This window comes from Notamacropus eugenii, chromosome 3 (assembly GCF_028372415.1).
Source record: "Notamacropus eugenii isolate mMacEug1 chromosome 3, mMacEug1.pri_v2, whole genome shotgun sequence".
In the NCBI taxonomy this organism is placed as follows: Eukaryota; Metazoa; Chordata; class Mammalia; order Diprotodontia; family Macropodidae; genus Notamacropus; species Notamacropus eugenii.
In genome coordinates this window covers 228,744,638-228,758,775 of record NC_092874.1, presented here as the reverse complement: position 1 = coordinate 228,758,775, position 14,138 = coordinate 228,744,638, and the positions used below count along the sequence as shown (strand labels likewise).

Here is a 14,138-nt window from a genome sequence, read left to right as displayed (position 1 = left end):
ATAGATGTTAGCTGGCTACTGAAATGCTACAGATTGGTGGCTAGAGTGAGGAGAACATGAACAGTGAGAGCCTGAGCCAAAGGCAGGTTGGAAAAGTCAATTACAACCTTTCATGGTACACTAGAATAGGGCAAATGTATCTAGACTGACTCTCAGATCATGAGCCAGAGGATATTCACTAACTACACAAAGCATTTCCTCATTCAACCAACTGCTAGTGCCCTCCATCCTTAAATACTTTCTATTTAATCTCCTTGTATATATTTTGTATTTATTCAGCATTACTTATATGTGTACATATTATGTCTCCAAGCACAATGAAAAGTACATGAGGATAGCGATTGTTTTATTTTTTTTTTTTGGATAACAGAAGGGGAAAAAAAGCAGACTAAAATAAATGCATTTTGATTGATTGATTTTTTAACCCAAGGCATCAGGAAAAGTCTGGCATATGTAATACCTGAATTATTCTTTGAAATAACCTAGAAATCTAGAAATTCTATTAGTTGATGATATAGATGAAGCATGTTCCACATATAAGACATTTATGTAAAGGCAATGAGACAAGAGAAAGGCAAGACAATAAGGAAAGGGAATAAGCATTTATTACATGTGTTGGATGGCAGGAATGAATAGAAGTATGAAAGAAGATAGAAAAAATTAAATCAACTTTAATGAGAAGAAACAGTGATTTACAAGAGGTTATACACAGCTAGACAAAACATAATAAGTACCAGAACTTCATGAAAATGAAGTCATAACTTACTATAATACAGCATTTACCTTCTTGAGAATAGCACTACCTTTTGAACAACATCCTTGAAGGCTTGTTTTACTTGCTGGTTCCTTAGGGTGTAAATGAAAGGGTTCAACATGGGAGCAACTGAAGTATTAAGAATAGCTACTCCTTTGGTCAATGATGCTCTTTCTTTTGCTGAGGGGTTCACATACATAAAGATGCAGCTGCCATAGGAGATAGAAATGACAATCATGTGAGAGGAGCATGTGGAAAAGGCTTTTTTTCTCTGGCTAGCAGAAGGGATTCTCAGAATTGTCCGAATGATATACATATAGGACAGAATCACTAATGCCAAAGTAAATAGCAGAGTCACCAAAGCACAATAAAAACCAATCACCTCTAAGATATGTGTGTCTGAGCAAGAGAGCTGTAAAAGGGGAAAATAGTCACAGGAAAAATGATCAATGACATTGGATCCACAGTAATCAAGCTGTACAATAAGCATGAGTGGTGGAAAAATGATAATGAATCCTCCCAGCCAAGCACAGAAGACAAGCAAAGTGCAGACTTTACTGTTCATGATGGTTGTATAATGAAGGGGCTTGCAGATAGCAACATAACGATCGTAGGACATGGCTGTAAGTAGGTAAAATTCAGTTACCCCCATAAAAATGAAAAAGAATAACTGAGCTGCACAGTTGTTAAAGGAAATGGTTTTGTTTCCAGTAATAATGGTAGCCAGAAATCGAGGAATGCAAACAGTAGTGAAAGAGACTTCTAGGAAAGCAAAATTCCGGAGGAAAAAATACATGGGTGTCTGTAGGTGGGGATGCACCAGAGTAAGGGTGATGATGGTCACATTCCCAGTAATACTCAAGATATAAGCAATAAACAGAAAAAGAAAAATCACAGTCTGAAGTTTTGGATCATCCGAAAGTCCCAGAAGTATGAACTCTGTTATCACAGTATGATTTTTCATTTTTGTTTCATCCTCCAACTACAAGACCTACTGGTGAAAATGAGAAAGCAGAATGAGGACAAATGGAGATGAAAGATTTATCTACAAAACAATCAGCTAACAAAATTTTTTTAAATTAGAAAAAAATTATCACAGAATTTAAAAATCTCTGAGTTAGAAGCGGAACCATAGAAGCCATCAAATCCAACCCATATCTGGGCAAGAATCCATTTGATAACATAATAGAAGTGGACATTTAGCCTACATTTTGATAACTCTAGTAAATAACAACCTACTAGATACCTAGTAAATCATTTCCAATTTTAGAATTTCTTCTTTATATGAAAAATTTGCTTCTGAAATTTCTACCCTTACTTGCAAGTGACCGTCCCTATTTCTGAATTTCTGCTAAGTCAAAAATATGACAATCTCTCTTTCATATGACAGTTCTTCAAATACTTGAAGACAATTATCATATACCTACTTTCTTCAACCAATAGTCATACATATGATCTTTAAGCTCTTCAGTATCCTGGTCACACTCCTCTGGGTATGTGGCTTGTTCACCAATATGTAAATCCAAAAGTTTGTGTAAACTAAAGTTTGGCACCCAGAACTAAAACAATAATCCAAATGTGGTCTAATCACAGAATACAGTAGCTTTACTGTGTCTCTAATCTTGGAGCATAAGATGCTCTGAAAAAAGCCAAAGATCATATTGTTTGTTTGTTAAGCTGCCATATCACAGAATTATCACAAGTTGAGATTTCAATTCATCATCCTTTTCCTACCTCATCATTTTGAGATAAACTGTTGTGCAGTCGTAACTTCTCCATTTTGAACTTCTGAAGCTGAGTTTTTAACACCGGCATAAGTCTTTAATCCTTATCAAATATAATGTTTCATAAAAACTGGACCCATTATTCTAACTTTCTGATATCTTTCTGAATCCTATTTTTTAATATCCTTTTAGCAATAGGTGCTATTTCCATTTTAATATTCAAATATTTTCCATAACAACTCTGTGAGTAAGGTGGCACTAATTTAACCTTATTTTACAGATGATTAGCAGAACCCCACACTCAAAGCTTGGTCTTTCTCACTAGCTTATACAAACAGTATATAAAACAAGATATTCTTGTATTATAAATTATTTCCCTGAAGTTAAATTCAATAAGAGCTATTATTGTTTATATCTGAAAATACGTGGAAAGTAATTGTTACATTATAATTAATAATTTTATTTTGCCTATGTCATAATACAAATCACATTCAAGTTCAACGGATCATGATGATGAAATGAGAAACAATCCTTAAAAGATTCAACAAGTGGATGATTTAACATTTATACTTGGTGAAGTAAAACAACAACAACAAACAAAAATACGTGCTCAGATTACCTGGGGAGGGGGAGTACTACAAAACCTAAACTCATAATTGTTTATAGACATATATGGTTTTATTTTGATCTCCTGCTGCCAGAGCACAGACAGCATTTTACTTCTCTCTCAGCCCTCAGGAGTTTGTAAATATGTCACTAGTTAAAAAGCTGAAGCCAAGTCAAATGTTGGCCTTGAATAACTTCTGTATTTGTAACTGAGATCTGCTCTTCTATTTGCCTTTGTAAAAGTAATGGATGTCTAAAAATATTATTTGCATTAGTCACTGAGGTTAAAAAAAACCAACTTGTTAGTCTATTTCTAACATCCTGTATACAATGACAGTAACAACCAGGTTTAAAAAAAAAACTTCAAGACTAATAACATTCATGTTCAAAATGTAAACAGCTAGTCTGCAGTCTCATTTTTGAGTACCCAAAGTACCATGGAATAATCAGTGAAATCTTAAGTCATTTTCAAGATACAAGTGCACTAATAGGGCAAATTATCTCTCATAAAAGAGGCAAAAAAAAGCTTTTTCAATGGAGGGGAAACAGGGGGAAGTGAGAGGGAAAAAGTGAAGCTTCCTCTCATCACATTTGATTTAAGGAGGGAACAACATGCACACCCAATTTGGTATGAAAATCCATCTTACACTACAGGAAAGTAGGGGAGAAGGGGATAAATGGGGTGGGGGATGAAAGAAGGGAGGGCAAATGGGAAGAGGGAGTAATTAGAAGTAAACACTTTAGGGGAAGGACAAGGTCAAAGGAGAGAATAGAATAAATAGGGGGCAGGATAGGATGGAGGGAAATATGGTTAGTTTTTCACAACATGACTATCATGGAAGTGTTTTGCAAAACTACATATATATAGCCTATATTGAACTGCTTGCCTTCTCAGTGGGGATGGGTGGGGAGGGAGGAAGGGAGAGAAGATGAAACTCAGTTTTAGGAACAAATGTGGAGAATTGTTTTTACATGCAACTGGGAAATAAGAAATACAGGTAATGGGGTATAGAAATCTATCTTGCCCTACAAGAAAAGAGAGAAGATTGGAATAAGGGAAGGGAGAGATGTGATAGAAGGGAAGGCAGATTGGGGAAAAGGGTAATCAGAATTCAGAGTGTTTTGGGGTGGGGAGAGAGGAGAGTTGGGGAGAAAATTTGCAACTCAAAATCTTGTGGAAATGAATGTTAAAAATTAAAAATAAATAAATAAATTTTTAAAAATAAGAAAAATTATCAATAAAAAAGATGCAAGTGTATTTAAGAATTTCATCTGTGAAGATCATGGCATCCTTTCTTGAATAACTCAAGATTCAAAGACCAAAACCAAAATAAACAAATAGTCATGAATTCCCCATCAACCACTACCTCTTCTTCTAAACATTACTTATAATTACCCCATAATGTCACTGAAAACTGTAAGACCAAAAGGAAGTGACTACGTTTATGTCTGTGGTTTTAGTCAATGACAAGTCTAAATATTGTTCTCAGCTAAATTTAATTTCTTGATTTTGCTCCATTACTGCATGAAAAGCTCTCTCCCCGGAAGATTCTAATTAGTTTTTACATGAAATTTTTTTATTTAATTACCTTAAAATGTTCTCTCGAAGAAGCTGGAGAAGAGCTTCTCTTGAATATCAAGAAATATTAGTCTTTGTACCATATTTACATAGGACCTGCACACACTCAAGAATTTCAGTCTTTCCAGACTGAGTGACCCAACACAGGAGCAACAGCAGTCTTTCATAATAATCTGATTGTTTGTAAATCAGTACCATCTCAGGTAATGCAGGACAAATCAATTAAAACAACATATCTTCTCGAAGGGTAAAATGTGATTCTAGAAAATCAAAGTGACTACTCAAGACACAGAGTTGTTTCTCACATTGAGTCGTTTTCTATTTACTTTAAATCATAGATTTTGAAAGGATAGGTGTAAAAACTCAAGGATCATTTGTACTAAGAGTGGATACCAGAAGAAAATGAAATAACAATTCTTATTGTCAAATGCTACTCACTTTTGTAGACTTTTTATGACGTCAGTCAAAATTTGAGTCCTGAATTTTCTTTATGACTTACTTAAAAATCAAGATGTAATAAAACATTACTCTGTAAGAAGAGGCATATTTTAAACATTCATGTAGCTCTGTCCAGACTCATCTTTCATATATGTATTGCACAGAAACATAGATGTTATATGTTTATGTAATAAAGAACACTCCCTGTTATCCTTGTTCCACACTAGACAAAGGGATATTTCCCAGTTCATTTTGTTACTTTCCACCCAAACCAGTCTCTTGGTTTGAGATCCTATAAAATTCTATCCACTGAAACTGAGAAACAGTCTCCAAAATTCTAGAAAGAATGCTGATAGATGTTGCTCTGATGCAGGTTTCTTAACTTTTTTTGTGTGTCATTAAATGTACTCCTTAACACCCTTTGTAGAATCTAGTGAAACTTATGGAAAACGTTCTAAGAAAAAGTTTAAATGCATAAAATAAAAATGTAGGATTACAAAGCAAGTGAATTGTATTGAAATAGTTATAAATATTTTTTAAATCTAGTTCAAAGACCACAGGTACCCCTTGTTATCAAAAAAAGGAAGGCAAAATACTTTCAAACTTTCCAGGCAAGGAGCATTGTCTATTATCTAGAGCTGAATTTATCTTACTCTCTACTATTTTCTATGGGCTCTGAGGGATTCATCCAGCAAATTAATAAAGGATGTCAGGGAGAAGTTATATATACAGAAGCTATATATACAGAAGTTATGAATGAATCTATGACAAAGTTCTCTTTCACACAATTTTGATCAGAAAGTCTAAGGAATGGTAATCATAGAAAATAATTAAAAAGAAGCCCCATAAAGGAATGAAATTATCAACTAGGGTGATTAATCATGAATATGAGTTTCTAATGTGGGAAAATATTTCCCGTATTTTTCAAAATAACATTTTGCCTAAACTCAAGGGAAACTGTATTCTGAACTCCCTAGAGATGGATCAATTCCAGAAGAGATTTCTACTACTTTAAATTATGAGAGGATACTAGAACGTCCTTTGGCATCTTAGCATCTTATTTCTTATCTGCCTTACTTATTAAATTCAACTTGAAAGGTTTATGGGTTTAACTTCCTATTTTAACATCTATTTGCTCCTTCCTCATATTTTTTCATAGCTCTTATATACCTGTTTCAAACTTTTGTACACAACCATTTTTGATTATTTTAATGGCTTATATACTTATAGATTGTATAAGAATGGCAAATATGTTCTCATAACATCAAAAATGATAAGTTTTATCTGTAGCAATCATCGGTTCTTTTTTCTTTTTGACCCTTGATCTTCACTGAAGATTTTAACCTTCTTTAATCAACAACATTTCAATGGTTACCACATATCAGGCAGAGTACTAGGTGATAGGAATACTAAGAAAAAAATGGAACAGTCCTTGCCTTCAAGGAGCTTATCTCATTAATTCTTATTTTAATCACCATAATTCTCAAGAATGTGTGAATTTAAGTAATTTAATTTTCTTGCTACAAGTATGACTCCATTTTAAAAAAATAACTTCTTCATATTAAGGAAAGATTTGCTCAGTTTTGATTTTTCTTTGAAGATTTTTTAAGAAATACAACCTCTGGGACTCCAAAGGGGAAAGTCAAGATGACAGAGCAAAGAGATCACTCAGTTGAACTTTCCCAACATCGCCCTCCAAATAACTTTAAAATAATGCCTCAAATTGAATTCTCTAGTGACAGAGACAAAAAAAAGATCAGAATGAGACATTCTTCCAGATCAAGACAACATTGGAGGTTGGAATGAAAGATCTGTAACATGGAGAAGGAGACTGTCCCAGGAGCTGCCTGGACAAAGCATCAGTAGTAAAACCTAGTGGTAGTGACATAAGTAGCAGCAGCTTCAGGAGCTCTCAAGTCAGAGGTGGTAAGAGGATCTATCAACTGGTCAGAAAGACATTACATGGTACCCCTGTGCCAACATTCAATATATGAATGAACTGTTTAGCAATTCCATTGCCTCTACCCACTACTGGGTCAAAGTTCAAGGGCAAAGAACAACTTTGGTTAAAAGACAGTGGAGGCACTGAGAAGTTTCACTTCTAGTCCCAAGGGAAGACAGGCCCTAAGCAGTAGCATCAATTTCAGTCCCCAGGATTAGGGGCCATAGTGCAAAGAACAGTAACTACACTTCTGCCTGGATTGTAACACTTTGGAAGCATTGAAAATGTGCAACCCCCAGAATTAGCTCTGAAAATAATAATGCAAAAAAGCTTGAAGCTTTAATTAGTGTCCCACTTACCTCTCCACTCTAGGAATGGAGCCCAACACTAATATGACATAATGTTCCAAATCAAGAAATAGGGTGGAAAAAAAAATGAACAAATAATAAAAAAAGAATCTGATCATAAAAACCACAGGGGTGATAGGGAAGATCAAGACACAAACTCAGAAGAAGACAATGAAGTCAAAACAACTACAAGCAAAGCCTCAAAGGGGAAAAAAGTGAATCAGACATACACTTAATAAGAATTTCTGGAAGAACTAAAAGGTTATTTTAAAAATCAAATAAGCATAGTTGAGGAAAAATAGGTAAAGTGATGAAGCCAAAGGAAATGAAAGAAACTTTTAGTTCTCTCTTGTATTAATAACAAATTGTTGAATTAGGACGAAAGTTTTTCCCTTTTTAAATTTCCTCATCCAGAAATAAATCAGCATAGGAAATCTTAGGCAAATCCTTACCCAGGCTAAGAGCTAAACAAAGACAGTAAAAGAAATTCTAAGTTTAGGTGAATGAGTGAATTCTTGTTCATTGTGATTGTTCAGACAGGATTGGAGTAGAATTAGATTCCCTCTTTGATATGTATTGTCTCTTTGAACAAGATTTGGGTGATTCAACTTACATGTCCCTAAGACCCTAATTAGAATGCTCATTCTTATTATAATATCATTTCCACATCTCATAATATTTTTTCCTACTAATTGTTAACCAATTAGGAATTAGTTGCCTCTCTTAAAAGTATTCATTTGTCCAAGGGCATGTAAATTGTGAGCCCATCATTATAAGGCTCTTTGACATTCAAGAGAGTCACATAATTTTTTTATTGATAAAATGCTAAAATTATTAATAAAATGATTAATTACCCAGAAACTATGTCTTCTGAACTTTTGAAATGTCACAAAATTACAGAAAGAAAATTAACAGCTTTGTAAAAAACACCAAAAAGGTGCGAAAATACTAATGAAAATGCCTTAAAAAAGAGAAATTACCAAATGGAAAAAGAAGTTCAAAAGGTCACTGAATAAAATAATTCCTTAAAAATTAGAATTGGGCAACTGGAAGAAAATGACTCTATGAGATGACCAAAAAAAAAAAAAATGAAACAAAGTCAAAAGGATGAAAAATTTAGAAGAAAATGTGAAATATCTCATAGTAAAAACAACTGCCCTGGAAAACAGATCAAAGAGAGATAATTTAAAATTTATGGGATTACTTAAAATCAATTATCAAAGAAAGATCATATTAAAAATTGCTTTCATATCCTTGAATCAGAGAGTAAACATATCCTGAAAGAGATCCCAAAATAAAATTTGAAGGAATATTAAAACCAAGTTCCAAAGTTCCAGAGCAAAGGGAAAATACTTAGAGCAGACAGAAAGAAAACATTTAAATATCAGGATCACATAGGGTTTAGCAGTTACTACATTAAAGAAGTGGAGAACTTGGAAAATGCTCTTGTGCAAAGCAAGAGAGTAAGGTTTACAACCACGAATAACTTACCCAGCAAAACTGAGCATAATCTTTCAGGGGAAATATGGATATTAAATGAAATAAAGGGCCTTAGGAAATAAAGTATTCCGGATGGAAAGCCAAAGGTGAATAGAAAATATGACTTTCAATTACAAGACTCAAGAGAAGTATAAAAAGGTGAACAGGAAAGAGGAATCGCAAGGACTCAATAAATTTAAGCTGTTTAACTTTCTATATGGGTAAATATATGTATCTTCTAAGAGCTTTGTCTTTATTGGAGCTGTGAGAAAGGGGTGTATATTGAAAGCAAATGTGAGAATGAGTCAGTTATGTCGGTATGACATAGGAAAGTAGCCATGAAAGAGAGATTTTCTAAGAGAAAGGAGAGAAAGAATGGAGAAAATTATCTCATTCAAATCTGGCCTCAGACACTTACTACTTGAGTAATTCTGTCCAAGTCACTTAATCCTATTTGTCTCAGTTTCCTCATCTTTAAAATGAGCTAAGGAAGAAAACATCAAACCACTCCTATATCTTTGTTAAGAAACCCAAGATGGCAGAATGAGAGCAAGGACTCACCTAAGCTCTTGGACAAACTCCTTTGGACACCTCTGAAAGGAGAATCTGACCAAAATTTGTAGGTGCGGAATCCAGTGGGAGACAGACTGTGACAGATTTGGATCCCAGGTTAGACTGGAAGGTCCATGGGAAGGATCTGTTCCTCGGGAGTGAGCCTCCAGCAGCAGCGTGGCCAGCGCAGCCAAAAGGAAGGGAACCAAGAAACCTGAGAGCAGTGGGCAGAATTGGTGGAGCGGCAAAGAGGGTAAGAGACAAGCCAAACTGAGCCAGAGAGAGTTGCTGAGCCCCAGATATCAGAGAAGGAGCTCCTGAGACTTTCAGCCCAAGGATTAAACATCAAACATCGATAAATCACCTGCTTGAACTTCTGGGAGCCAGGATGGTGGAATGATAGGTAAATGCTCTCTCCTCCCCCCTTTATGACAGTGAAAGAACCATAAAATATTTCCCCAGAAAAGTCCTGGATCAGCGGGAACAGCAGAAGGGGGCAGATAGTCTCATAACATCTGAGGCTAGGAAAATAGCTAAGGGGGATTCCTCCTACTGTGCCAGAGGCAAACCAGAAGGACAGAGGACTCAGGGCAGAGAAAACTTGCACTAGGACCCAGGCAAGACTCAGCACTAGGAGAGGGCTGGGAACACACATTAGCATCTAGGCGTGCCTTATCATTTCTGGGGAAATGGGAAGACAAAAGGGCAACTGGGATCACTATGTCCTGAGCTTGCCTTTGCCTCAGTTCAGTTGAAGAGATGTCCAGTGACCAGACCACTCCTCCCACACACTTAACAAGGTAACCCCAGGGTTGATAGGGAAACAAAAAGCAAAAACTTGCTTTTAGTTTTTTCACACATCACCTCAACACAAAGTTCTGTAGCTTCTGACTGAAAGAACCAGAAACCAAAACACTCAGTCAACATCATGAACAAGAAAAAGAGATGAAGGGTGAAAAAAGCCATAGAATCTTTCTGTGGGGATAAAGACCAAAGCAAAAACACCAAAGAGGTCAGAGCTGAGACTGTACTTCCATCTGAAACTTCAGAAGGGACTATAAATTGCTCACAAGCACAAGCAGTTCTCCTGGAACAGATGAAGAAGGAAATAGAAGAAAAACTGGCCAATGATTTTAAAATTATAAAAAAAGAATTCACTGATGAGAACATCTCTTTGAAAAGGAAAATTGAACAAATGGAAAAGGAAGTTCAAAAATTAACTGGAGAAAATAAGTCCCTAAAAGGAACAGTTGGTCAAATGGAAAAGGAAACACAAAACCTAACTGGGAAAATTAGTCGAATGGAAAAGGAAGTACAAAAATTAACTGGAGAAAATAGTTCCTTAAAAGGAAAAATTGGACAGATGGAAAAGGAGATGCAAAAGTTAACTGAAGAAAACAATTCGATAAAGATTAGAATTGGGCAAGTAGAAACTAATGACTCAATGAGACAACAAGAATCAGTCAAACAAAATCTAAAGAATGAAAAGATAGAAGAAAATGTAAAATATCTAATTGGAAAAACAACTGACCTGGAAAATAGATCCAGGAGAGAAAATTTAAGAATTATTGGTCTACCAGAAACCCATGATGGGGAAAAGAGTTTGGACAATATCTTCCAGGAAATCATCAAGAAAAACTGCCCAGAAGTGCTATATTCAGAGGGCAAAATAGTCATCGAAAGAATCCACTGTTACCTTCCCAAAAGGGATCCCAAACTCAAAACCCCAAGAAATATTGTTGCCAAATTCCAGAGCTAGCAAGTGAAGGAGAAAATACTACAAGCAACCAGAAAGAAACAATTCAAATACCAAGGACATACAATCAGGATCACATAGGACCTTGCAGCTTCTACATCAAAAGATAGAAGGAATTGGAACCCAATACTCCATAAGGCAAAGGAGTTGGGTCTACAACCAAGGATCAACTACCCAGCAAAGTTCAGCATAACATTTCAGGAAAGAAGAAAGTCATTCAATGAAGTAAGGGATTTCCAGAGCTTCCTGACCTAAACGCCAGAATTCAATGGACAATTTGATCTTCAAATGCAGGTCTCAAGAGAATCATAAAAAGGTAAACAGGGGGGAAAAACAAAAGCTTGTTACTCAATTAGGGCAAACTGTTTACTTCCCTATAAGGGAAGATGAAACCTGTTAATCTTGAGAATTGTGCAGCTATTATGAAATATGAAAGGGATATATATAGAGGGAACGGGTATAAAGTAAATGATGTCATGTTAAAAATATGATTTAAGTATGAGAAGCGATTGTAATAGGAGGTGTGAGAAGGAGGAAGCAGAAAATGGTAAATTACATCACAGGAAGAAGTAAAAAATTATAGTAGAGGGAAAGAGGTGAGGGAGATGAGCACTGTTTGAGAGCTACTTTCATCCAATTTGTTTAAAGGAGGGAACAATAAACTTAAGTAGAAAATCCTAACTAGCTCTATAGGCAGTAGGAGAGGAAGAGGGAAGAAAATGGGAGGGAGGCTAAAAGGGAGGGAAGAAGCAATAAGAGTAAAGGGGAGTAAAAGGGAGGGGGGCTAAAAGAAGGAGGGGAAGGCGGCAGGAGGAGGGGGTGAAAAGCGAATACTAATGAAGAGGGGAAGGGAGATGGGAGAGCTAAAAGCTCAAATGGTGGAAAAGAGGATGGAGGAAAATACACAGATTGTAATCATAACTGCGAATGTGAATGGAATGAATTCTCCCATAAAATGGAGACAGATAGCAGAATGGATTAAAAGCCATAATCCAACAATACGCTGCTTAAAAGAAACACATTTGAAATGGGGGGATACACATAGGATAAAGGTCAAAGGGTGGAGCAGAATATATTGTGCATCAGCTGATGTAAGAAAGGCAGGAGTAGCAATCCTAATCTCAGACAAAGCAAAAGCAGAAAAATATCTAATCAAAAGGGATAAGGATGGAAACTATATCCTGCTAAAAGGCACCATAGACAATGAACCAATATCATTACTAAACATGTATGCTCCAAGTGGTATAGCATCCACATTCTTAGAGGAGAGATTGGGGGAGTTGAAGGAAGAAATTGACAGCAAAACTATACTAGTGGGGGATCTCAACCTCCGCCTCTCTGAACTCGATAAATCTAACCTCAAAATAAACAAGAAAGAGGTTAAGGAGGTAAATAAAACTCTGGATAAGGTAGATGTGAAAGATATTTGGAGAAAACTGAATGGGAATAGAAATGAATACACCTTTTTCTCAGTGGTACATGGAACATTTACAAAAATTGACCATGTACTAGGACATAAAAATCTCACAATCCAGTGCAGAAAGGCAGAGATAATCAGTGCATGCTTCTCAGATCACAACGCAATAAAAATTATATGTAAGAAAATGCCATGGAAAGATAAACCAAAAATCAATTGGAAACTAAATAATCTAATGCTAAAGAAGGAGTGGGTTAAAGAAGAAATCATAGAAACAATCTACAACTTCATTCAAGAGAATGTCAATAATGAGACAACATACCAAATGTTATGGGATACTGCAAAAGCAGTTCTTAGGGGAAGTTTTATATCTTTGAATGCCTACATAAATAAAATAGAGAGAGAGGAGATCAATGACTTGGGCATGCAGCTGAAAAAGTTAGAAAAAGAACAAATTGAAAATCCCCAAGTAAATACCAAATTAGAAATACTGAAAACCAAAGGAGAGATTAATAAAATCGAAATTAAGAAAACCATTGAATTAATAAATAAAACCAATAGTTGGTTTTATGAAAAAAACTAATAAAATTGATAAACCTTTGGTCAATTTGATTTAAAAAAAGAAAGAAGAAAATCAAATTACTAATATTAAAAATGAAAGGGGTGAAGTCACCTCCAATGAGAAGGAAATTAAAACAATAATTAGAAATTACTTTGCCCAACTTTATGCCCACAAATTCGATAATCTAAATGAGATGGATGAGTATTTTAAAAATATGAATTGCCTGGATTTACAGAAGAGGAACTTGAATACTTAAACAACCCCATCTCAGAAAAAGACATAGAACAAGCCATCAATAAACTCCCTAGGAAAAAATCTTCAGGGCCAGATGGATTTACAAGGGAATTTTATCAAACATTTAAAGAACAGTTAATTCCAATACTATATAGGCTATTTTTGAAAATTGGGAAGGAGTCCTCCCCAATTCTTTCTATGATACAAATATGGTTTTGATACCCAATCCAGAAAGAGACAAAACAGAGGAAGAAAATTATAGACCAATTTCTCTAATGAATAAAGATGCAAAAATTTTAAATAAGATTTTAGCAAAACAAATACATCATCTTATCAAAAGAATAATACATTATGATCAGGTAGGATTCATACCAGGAATGCAGGGCTGGTTCAATATTAGGAAACTATTAGCATTATTGATCATATCAACAACAAAACTAACAAAAACCACATGATTATCTCAATAGATGCAGAAAAAGCTTTCAACAAAATACAACACCCATTCCTATTAACACAGGAATAAAGGGAACTTTCCATAAAATAATATGCAGTATGTACCTAAAACCTTCAGCAAGCATTATACGTAATGGGGATAAGCTAGATGCATTTCCAATAAAATCAGGGGTGAAACAAGGATGTCCATTATCACCACTGTTTTTAAATATGGTACTAGAAGTGTTAGCTATATAAGATCAAGAAATTGAAGGAGTAAGAATAGCTAAAGAAGAAACTAAGTTATTTCTCTTTG

The 14,138-nt window shown here is 35.1% G+C and overlaps 1 protein-coding gene across 1 annotated transcript; it reads right to left on the bottom strand.

The window, feature by feature from the left end:
- Window positions 1-779: 779 nt before the first annotated feature.
- On the bottom strand, window positions 780-1,718 carry LOC140531397 (olfactory receptor 6C3). Its single transcript, XM_072650354.1, has one exon. It carries the CDS (start codon window positions 1,716-1,718, stop codon window positions 780-782), a length of 939 nt encoding a protein of 312 aa, XP_072506455.1.
- Between the last annotated feature and the right edge of the window lie 12,420 nt (window positions 1,719-14,138).

Excerpts from the sequence above, each read along its gene's own strand:
- LOC140531397 (XM_072650354.1), bottom strand. The coding sequence starts at position 1,718 with ATGAAAAATCATACTGTGATAACAGAGTTCATACTTCTGGGACTTTCG.